This window comes from Marmota marmota, unplaced genomic scaffold, assembly GCF_001458135.2.
Source record: "Marmota marmota marmota unplaced genomic scaffold, marMar, whole genome shotgun sequence".
Classification (NCBI taxonomy): domain Eukaryota; kingdom Metazoa; phylum Chordata; class Mammalia; order Rodentia; family Sciuridae; genus Marmota; species Marmota marmota.
This window is the reverse complement of record NW_026000634.1, coordinates 1-10,259: the sequence shown is the minus strand read 5'-3', so window position 1 is coordinate 10,259 and position 10,259 is coordinate 1. Positions and strand designations below refer to the sequence as shown.

The window sequence follows — 10,259 nt, the reverse complement described above, 5'->3', positions numbered from 1 at the left end:
GACCTGGGTCTATGGGGAGGTTGTGACTGCATGTGACTAACAGGGTGTGACTGTCCTTGTCCCCAGGTGTCCTGTGCCAGGTGCAGCTGCAGGAGTCAGGACCTGGCCTGGTGAAGCCCTCGCAGACCCTGTCCCTCACCTGTGCTGTCTCTGGTTACTCCATCACCAGTGGTTACTGGAGCTGGATCCGTCAGCCCCCAGGGAAGGGGCTGGAGTGGATAGGGTACATATGTTATGATGGTAACACTAACTACAGCCCATCCCTCAAGAGCCAAACGTCCATCTCCAGAGACACGTCCAAGAACCAGTTCTCCCTGCAGCTGAGCTCTCTGACCACTGAGGACACAGCCACCTATTACTGTGCCAGAGACACAGTGAGGGGACCTCAGTGTGAACCCAGACACAAACCTCCTGCAGGGCACCAAGGGCCAGCAGGGGGCGCTCAGCACACAGGAGCTCAGGTCAGCCCAGGAGCAGGTGCAGAGGAAGGAGTGAACTTGACCCCAGTCCTGAGCCTCCTCACCAAGCAGCTCCTCCTGAGAGCACCAGCTATGGGGGTCCTAGAGAAGCCTCCTCCCCTGGACACCACTCATTTCTCTCCAGCTGAGGTGTGTCAGGAGTGCTCCTCTTCAGCAGCGGCTGCACAATCTCCTCTCTAGCTGAGGCTTTCTGTGCAATGACAGGCACTGCTCAGGGCCATCTCGTAGCTGTGTGGTCACTTCATGGCTTGGGGAACTCCCTCCACTCTCAGAAGGGTCTGGATGTTCTCCTGCCCAGTGACCCTCCCAATCCAGTGTTCCCAGTGGCCTTCCTATGACTGATCTGTGCACTTGGCATGTGTAGAGGTCATAGCCCACATTGTTCCTGAGCCTTCCAGCCACAGGGGACCTTTGACAATGACAAGGCACAGTTTGTCTTGTCACAGGTTAATGAACAGACGGTCTTGCCACCATGTAGGTGATAGAGACCATGGATGCAGTTGATAGTCTAAACCCACCGTCAGCAGGCACAACAAGGTTTCCTCTGTCCCCAAACATAAGCAGGACTGAGCTGAGGGATGCCGACAGGAAGCCCTAAACCTGGTCTAAATGCACAGAACGTGTGTATTCAGAGAGAACTTTGGTGTATGTGAGCTCTAACCTCATGATGAGGCTCTGTGACACCAAAACCCAACCCATGGCCCCAAAGGGCAGAGGTGCCCCCTCCTCATGCAGCTATGTGGCCTGTGGACAGGGGTGACCTGAGGAAGGTCTTGGAGGGAAAGGGGCTCCCTTGGCACAGACTCAGATGGGAGGGTGGTCAGCTCTGCATGGACTGTGGCAGCTGCAGGTTGGCTCTGCCACTGGCCTCAGGACCCAGAGACATGCTGTGCCCAGGACCACTCTGACCCCAACTTGGTTGGGAGCTGACCCTGAGCCTGAGAATCCCCAGGACACCTGGCTGCTGGGGGGAAGCAACCTGGAGCCTGGTTACTGCTGGAGCTGGATCCGTCAGCCCCCAGGGAAGTGGTTTCCAGCCACTGTGGCTGGACAGCAGGGTCACAGACAGGGACACCCTGGACCCCGTTCCTACTCACGTCAGTGCCCACCCTGTCCTAGAGCCCAGCTCCAGTCTGGGTGAGGATGAGCATCATCAATGTTTACATCCCTGATTGTCCTAAGCCTGTCCTGGAACATGCCATGAAATAGAATCACTTTATGTATTTTCAAATTATGGTTTGAGAGCTAGAGCACTGATTTTATGTAAAACATCTATAATTTGCTAAGTTAAAGTTTTATGTTCTGTATCACCATAAGCCTCTTATGTTTTTATTAATAATAAATCCAAGTTTTAATCACTTTTAATATTTTATTTGAGCATCATAATCATAGAAAAATGGGTGCTTCATTATCACATGTTGGTAGAGGATAAACAGATGGTGAAGAGGAAATGCTTCTGTGTATTCTGTGTGTCTGACATTTCTGTATGGGGCTTACTCCTTTCAATTCATCATCTTTCTTTACACAAAATATAAATGCAATTATTTGCCTCTGTTTGTAAGTCCTTTGTAGCCTGGCAATTAACTCACTATAATCATAATTCTACACTTCTTTTTGTTTTTTAGCAAACAAAAATAATATTGCATTTTAATTAAGAGAGACTTTCCACAGTGGTGTAGTTTCTGTCTCTCAGGACTTGCTCTGGGGGATCACTAGGCTTCTCCCTGATAGTTGTGGGAGCACTTTTAACATACATGACACCCCTCACTAGCACACAGTTTGTATTTGATTGACTAAGTCTATTTTTATGAGTATAATATATTCACTTAGATACATAAAATAGACTTATGGATTTGACATTGGAATATATTTTGAAAAACATGAATAAGCAATGAGGTGTTGTATGTTGTGGTCTTTCTTATGTGAGGGTCTTTGATCACCAACAACACTAAGAATGTCAGCATCTCTCTCCATCAGACACAGAGTGGTGAATCCAGGTGTATTTTCATACTTACACTGAAACCTAGCTCTAGTGAGGCAGAGGACAGCACCCTGACACAGGGGTGCCAGGTGCCATTATGGGTCCCAGGCTGTCCACACCCAGCTGTCCATCACCTGTCCCTCCTGGGTGTGGGGAGCCCACCAGCTGCTCTGCCCCAGTCACTGTGAAGCACAGCCTGGCTGTGGGCCACAGGTGCCCTGTGAGCTGCAGAGCCCCAGGACAAGGCCCTCTCTGCACGTGGCCCTCACCACCCATCCTCACCCTCACCCTTCCTGCACCTTCCCATCTCCAGGGCCACTGTCCTCTCTCTTTCCAGGACTTGCTGCAGTAGCTTCCCCACATGAGGGATGGTGTGGTGATGGTCTCCCTCTGCCTGACTCATTTCAGCTAGGTCCATGGGCTCCAGGGCCATGCCCAGGACCAGGAAGGACAGGATGCCATACTTTTTTGCTAAATTACATTCTTCCCTTCTATGGACAGCGTATTTTTAAAATATCCTCTAAGGGACACCAGGTGATGATGAAAACTGCTTCGACACTCATGGGACTGGAGTTAAGGATAGGCCTCTTGGGCCCTATGTCTCACGTATTGGGCACATTGGGCAGAAATCCTGTCCCCAAGTGCCGCAGTCTGGCTGGGCACAGATGCCGCAGTCTGGCTGGGCACACAATCTCGAGCCACCACACAGCTTGTAGATTCAAACAGCAACTCTTTATTCCCGAACTTACACCAGCCGTCTACAATCACGTTCTGGGGAAATCCACGTTCTCTGCCCAAATCCACGTTCTCTGCCCAAATCCACCTTCTCTGGGCTTCTGTCTCCCAAAATATACTGTCTGAATCCCGTGAGAACTCAAGGGGAACTCAGGCAGCAGGATACGCCCTATTCCCAGCAGGAATAATCTTAAACCTTAAACCTGGAACCTAAACTGGGAACGCCCTAAACACGATTATGTTAAACCCGGAACACCCTAATCCGCCCTGGTCCTTGAGCAAGGTCACCTACATTCAATGTCACTGCAACATGGGGTACGCTGGCAAGGAAATTGTCATACCTACTTGGCTAATGGCTCCCAGCACCCAAGCCTTGGGCTGTCCCTCCCCATGTCTCTGCTGGCCTCAGGCCATGCTGCACAGGGTGGGGTCTCCTGCCTGCTGCCCTATAAGCTGGCCTTGTTCCTGGTGGACCTACAGTGCTGAGGTCTTAGGAGGACTTACTCTCAGGATCCACTAGCCATTGCCCTAGGGGGCCTCTGTGTAGGGGCCACACCTGGGACAAAGCTCTGCCTGAGCCCAGGGCTACCCAGGGCATCCTCTGCAATCCAGGTGGAGGAGGACCCACCCCCACACTCTGGCACCCTGTGTGCCTGCAGAGTTAACCCCATGAGTGCTGCCAGGTTAGCTGCTGAGTGACTATCCAGCACCCATATCAGAGCCAGCACAGACCAACCCTTTACCCAGTCCCAGGGCTGTGTCCACCTCTTTAGATGCTCACTATGACCACCTCAGGCCCCAGCACCAGTGTGGCTGAGTCCAGTCTGTGCTGCTCTGAGCAGCTCCTGAGGCTGAGGGTTCACAAGGAGAGAGCTGTGCTGCAGCAGGTTCTGGAGACCAGGGTGCAAACACCCAGGTGCTGCTCCTGACCAGGGCTCCTGAGGCTGCAGCACCACATGGCAGGAGGCAGGAGGCAAAGAGAGGAGATGGGGCTGGACCCCTGAGTGGTGCTGGGGTCCCACTGGGGCTCAGGGTGACAGGAAGGCTCTACCAGCCCTGGGGGAACCCAGGTGACCAGGACCAGGGTGTCAGCTGTCCTCTCCATTCTGTCCACCCTCATGGACATGCTGAGGGTGACAGGGCAGCTGCATTGATGACAGGTGGTTGTGCTTCCTGAAAGACACCAAGGCAGTTCCTCCAGAGAGAGACCCTGCTTCCCACAAGCCTACAGTGCCCAGGGGGGGAAATAGAGGCTGAGACCACAGAAGACAGATAGATAGATAGTAGATAGATAGATAGACAGATAGATAGATAGAGAACCCTTAATAGATCTTATATAGATAGGTGGGAGATGGCAGTTTTTTGGTGGATGATAGATACACAGATAGAAGCTGAGAGTGAATGAGGATAAATTAAAACTGTGCTTTGACACAGCGCCAAGTCCATGGGGATGTGGCCCCTCACAACAGGGGGCCTCCTCATATGTGGCCTCCTGTGGACTCAGCCCATGACAACTGAAAGTGAGGACACAGCCTGGGTTTCTCCCTGCCCACACTTGTGCCCTGTGCCCACCACAGATGGAAGCAGCATGTAGACCTGAGGGCTCTGTGCCAACTGGATGCTCCTGAGCTGAAGGAGGCCCTCACAGGGAGGCACAGACTTCCCCCTGCAGGGAGCCTCTGAGGCCCTCTGCTGGACGCCTCCCTGGAGAGCAGGTGGCAACAGAGGGGAGAAGACACACAGCACATTTCCAATGCAGGACAGTTCTGAGCACCTCACCAGGTGTGTGCACCTGGGAGCTGGAGGAGGGTCAGGGCTGCAGTCATGTCCAGGGTGAGAGCAAAAGACCAGATAACCAGTCACTCTTGCTACACATGAGCGGTTGGACAGTGAACCAGCACTCAGGCTTCTGTGTGATTTTACATCTGCACCAGGGAGTTAGCACAGACACCTCCACCATATGATCTATTTATTATTACTAAATAAATTAAAATAAGAGAAAATAAAATCAAAATAAAAGAAATTCTCCCCTCCTGAATGCTCCTCTGTCCACCATGCTGCCCATGACACTCTCATCTGCTCTCAGAGCTGCTCTACCTGGGCCTCCACCCAGAGCTGCTATATAGCAGGAGGACATGCAAATAGGGCCTCCCTCTGCTCATGAAAACCAGCCCACCTGACCCTGCAGCTCTGCACAGGAGCCCAGCCCTGGACTCCCAGCTCAGCCCACTCAGGGATCAGGACTGAACACAGCTGCTCACCATGGAGAGTGTGCTCAGCTGGGTTTTCCTGGTGGCTGTTTTCAAAGGTAATGAATGGAGAACCAGAGATCCTGAGTGTGTGAGTGGACAGGAGTGAGAGGAAGAGTGGATGAGTGCCAGTGTCCTGACCAGGCTGCCTCTGTGTTTGCAGGTGTCCAGTGTGAGGTGCAGCTGGTGGAGTCTGGGGGAGGCCTGGTGCAGCCTGGGGGTTCCCTGCGACTCTCCTGTGCAGCCTCTGGATTCACCTTCAGTGATTACTACATGCACTGGGTCCGTCAGGCTCCAGGGAAGGGGCTGGAGTGGATCTCACGCATTAGTGATGATAGTAGTTACATAAACTATGCCAACTCTGTGAAGGGCCAATTCACCATCTCCAGAGACAACTCCAAGAACACCCTGTACCTGCAAATGAGCAGTCTGAGAACCGAGGACACAGCCACCTATTACTGTGCCAGAGACACAGTGAGGGGACCTCAGTGTGAGCCCAGACACAAACCTCCTGCAGGGTGCCCAGGGCCAGCAGGGGGCGCTCAGCACTCAGGGAGCCCAGGTCAACCAGGAGCAGGACAGAGCAGGGGCAAGTGATGGATCGTGCCTCTGGGGGCCTCTCCCCTATTTGTTTACACTTTTCTTTACTTTAGTGAAAGTTATTTACATGGAATTTACTCTGGTGAGTTCATATGTGCAAATGGGGCCTTTGGTCAATTTCCCTCCACCTTCCTCCTTTCCCTCCCTCCTCCTTCACCCTCCATTCCCTTCCTCCCCTGCTCTACTATCCACTCTATTTCGATGTCCCTCTGTCCCCTTATTTTACTGTACCTTCCACTTCTGAGAGAAAGCCTCAGCCCTTGACTCTCTGACCCTGAGATATTTCCCTTCCCATGATGTTCTCCAATTCCACCAATTTACCAGAAACACTCTCAGTTAATTCCTCTTTATGGTGAGTAACACCCCACTCTGTACATGTCCCACATTTTCTTTACCCATCCATCTGGTGACAGGCATCTAGGCTGGGTCCATCCCTTGGGTGCTGTGAGTTTCTGCTATAAACACTTGTGTGGCTGTGTCACTACAGAATGCTTAGTTTACATCCTTAGGACTGTAACAAAACGTGCAATACCTGGTCATGTGGTGGTGTCAGCTTTTTTGCTGCTGTGACTGAAAGGTCTGAGCAGAACCACTTAGAGGAGGAAAGGTTGATTTGAGGGCTCACAGTGTCAGAGGTCTCAGTCCATGGACAGCAGGCTCCATTCCTCAGATCTCAAGGTGAGGATGAACATCATGGTGGAAGACTGTGGAGGAGGGGAGCTGCTCACATGATGATCAGGAAGCAGAGAGAGACCCTCACCAGATACAAATATATACCCCAAAGCCAACCCCCATGCCCCACCTCCTCCAGCCTCACCTGCCCACCTTCAGTCACCTCCCAGTCAATCCCTTCCAGGGGATTAATTCACTGATGGGTTAAGTTCTCTGACCCAGTCATTTCCACTCTAACCCTTGTTGCATTCATACAGGGGCTTTTGGGGGGACACCTCACATCCAAACCATAACACTCCACCCTTGGCCCCCAGAAGCTCATGACCACCTCACAATTCCAAATACATTTAGTCCATTCCCAAGATTCCCCATAGTCCCAATAGTTCAAGCCCAGCCCCAAAGTTCAGGTCCAAAGTCTCCTCTGAGACCCAAGGCAAACCAGCATTGTCAGCTCTAAACATCAAAGCCATTTACAAGAATCCACTATAAAGAAGTACAGAGTAAACATCTCCATTCAGAAAAATAGGGGCACAGAAGTAAGGGCTGGGGCCAACTCAAGACTGAAATCCAGCTGAACAGGCAAGTCCTGGAGCCCCATGTCCAGGATCTGGGCACAAGGCATGGTGACGTTCTCTCCAAAGTGCTGCTGAAAGCCCAGTCCTTGTCCCAGATGCCAATCCAATAAGAGGACATGGATTTGAGGAAAAGGAAAAAGAGGGTTTATTGCTTTTCAGAAAAAAAACCACAGGGCACTCTTGTCTCAAAGGTGTGATTGTACCTGAAAGGACACCTGTAGAGTCCACACAAAGTCCAAGGACCAGGCCACACACCAGAAGGTCACACAGAGATCTGTTATCAGTAACAGGAGGCATAGCAACAAGGCTGTCCCTCCAGGAGAGCAGCAGCCTGTGGCACTTAGAGAGCAGCTTACAGCCCTCAAGAGGGATCTCCTGAGCTGCTTAGGAGTTTAGCTGGGGTGGGGGGATCTCAGGGTACTTAGGAGTTTAAGCTGGGGTGGGGTGATCTTAGGGTACTTAGGAGTTTAGGTGGGGTGGGATGATCTCAGGGTACTTAGGAGTTTAGGTAGGGTGGGGTTGATCTTAGGGTACTGAGGAGTTTAAGTTGGGGTGAGGGGATCTCAGGTTACTTAGGAGTTTAAGTTGGGGTGGGGGGTTCTTATGTACTTAGTGAAGCCAGATTTAAAGATAGGTAGTTAGTGTAGTTAGATAAATCCCGTCTAATATCAAGTAAAATCAAGACTGAAGGCCATACTGAGAATGGAGTCCAGGAAAAGGGGGATTGAAAAAGTCCCCAAGGCTGGGAGCCCATCCCAAGGAAATGTTAATGAAGCAGCTCTCAGCAAACATGGAGATGCTAATCCAAAAGCCCTTCCTGTCCAGGTTACTCCTAAGCCCATCTGCCCCTCACCTTTTTGCCTTCCCACCTGCATTTTATCACTGCAAGGTAACAGAATCAAGGACAGGAATGGGACAGGAATGCGGGAAAGCTGAAAGAGAACCTTAGCCATAAAAGAGGGAAGATCTTGCCCTTCCATGGTTCCACCTCTTGGGTCCCCTTCTTCATCTGGGAGAAGTCTTTTCTGCTGTCCTTTAATAAAGCTTCAACTTTCCCCTCTAAACTTGCCTCGGTGTGCTTCTCTGGTGTTATCCTTCAGCCTTGGGGAAGCAAGGATTCGTCACAGTCAACAGGGGTAACATTAGGAGTTTAAGCTGGGGTGGGGGTGATCATTCAGCAGGCACATGTTCTTAGGGAAAGTTAGCAGCACTGCATCAGAATCCAAACTTTGGAACTTTTGATAAAATGACTCCTGACCTGAAATGGTGACTCTGAGGCCAATATTGATCTGATGCCAATATTCCCCATCAGCAGGAGCAGGGGGCTGTTAACGAGGTGCCTCAAAGGCCACATTCCACCTGTTCTCTGTTGCAGTTGTGATTCACCTGTTCACTTGGGAGAGAGTCCTTTCTGTGGTCTTCTGGTGCCATCCCCAAAGTCTGGAGTTCTTCCTTCCTGTGGTGGGTGTGTGCTCAAGGAGAGATAGCTCTGCCTAGGATGGGGAAGAGAGGTAATCCTGTTTCCCCTGAGATTAGGGAGGAGAGGGAGAGAGGAAGAGAAGGAAATGTGTCCATTTTAACATGAGTGCAGTGGCAGAGCAGCAAAGGTTGTACTCAAAGCGTAAGGTGACCACTGTCACACTTGTGATAATTTGCAGTTCTAACAATGAGTGTAATCCCCCAAATACTCACCAGAATTTATTACCATTTGTGTTTTTGGAAATTGCCCTTCTGCCTACAGTGAGAGGAAATTTTGTTGCAAAGGCAATACATTCCAATCCCAAGGCCGAGATCATACTGAATGGAAAAGCTAAAACATTTCCCCAGATAAAGGAACAAGACATAGATGGCCCCTCTCACCACTCCTACTGAACATAGTCCAGGGATATGCATTTTAACTCAGGTGCATTTACACAGGAACACAGAGCAGCATTATTCAGGCTGAAGTGAGGGCTCTGGGGTCCCCAGGGTGAGACACTGAGGAAGCTCAGAAGAGTCTTTTCCATCAACTAAGGGGAGGGTCTTCAGTGGGATTCCCTGAAGGGCTGTCCTTGGGACTCTCTGTACATCAAGCAGTGAGCTAGTGCTGGGAGCCATTAGCCAAGTAAGTAGGTATGACAATTTCCTTGCCAGCATACCCCATGTTGCAGTGACATTGAATGTAGGTGACCTTGCTCAAGGACCAGGGCGGATTAGGGTGTTCCGGGTTTAACATAATCGTGTTTAGGGCGTTCCCAGTTTAGGTTCCAGGTTTAAGGTTTAAGATTATTCCTGCTGGGAATAGGGCGTATCCTGCTGCCTGAGTTCCCCTTGAGTTCTCACGGGATTCAGACAATATATTTTGGGAGACAGAAGCCCGGTGGAGGTGGATTTGGGCAGAGAACGTGGATTTCCCCAGAACGTGTTTGTAGACGGCTGGTGTGAGTTCGGGAATAAAGAGTTGCTGTTTGAATCTACAAGCTGTGTGGTGGCTCGTGGTTGTGTGCCCAGCCAGACTGCGGCATTTGTGCCCAGCCAGACTGCGGCACTTGGTGGCCCGTACGGGGAACTTCTGAAGCTTAGAGGTAAGTAAAATTTCTCACCCTTGAGGAAGAGAGAAAGAATGGGTGAACATTTCAAAAAATAGTGTGTTATTGTTTTGATTTAACTTTCTCAGGCAAACTGGGGAAAATGGTTGACTCAAGGTTTGAAGTTGTTCGCCTCCGAGCAAGAGAAATTGTTAGAGGAAGGAGGCACCCCAGTGAGACCAAGAACAATTAGGGCATATGTTGATACAATACAAAAATGTAGCCCATGGCTTTTTAAAGACGAGTTATTAAGTATATTAATGGGACCATCATGGTATCCTGTAGAAAGATTTTTCTTCAACAAGAAAGAGATGACTAGTTCTGTTTACTACATTTGTCTAAGATCTTGGTTTTTACAGACATCTAATTTACAAAGCTAAAGTGTTAAAATATCAACCACT

At 50.4% G+C, this 10,259-nt stretch overlaps 1 long non-coding RNA gene and 1 gene segment (V, D, J or C); both read left to right on the top strand.

The window, feature by feature from the left end:
• The first annotated feature begins 13 nt into the window (after window positions 1-13).
• On the top strand, window positions 14-2,419 carry LOC107134123. Its single transcript, XR_007345128.1, has 3 exons — window positions 14-388; window positions 1,517-1,521; window positions 2,407-2,419. It is a non-coding gene; the product is annotated as an uncharacterized LOC107134123 (long non-coding RNA).
• A 2,930-nt stretch (window positions 2,420-5,349) lies between these two features.
• LOC107134122 lies at window positions 5,350-6,041 on the top strand. The segment is given in 2 exon segments: window positions 5,350-5,503; window positions 5,608-6,041. Coding segments are annotated over 2 exon segments (480 nt in total).
• The last annotated feature ends 4,218 nt before the right edge of the window (window positions 6,042-10,259 follow it).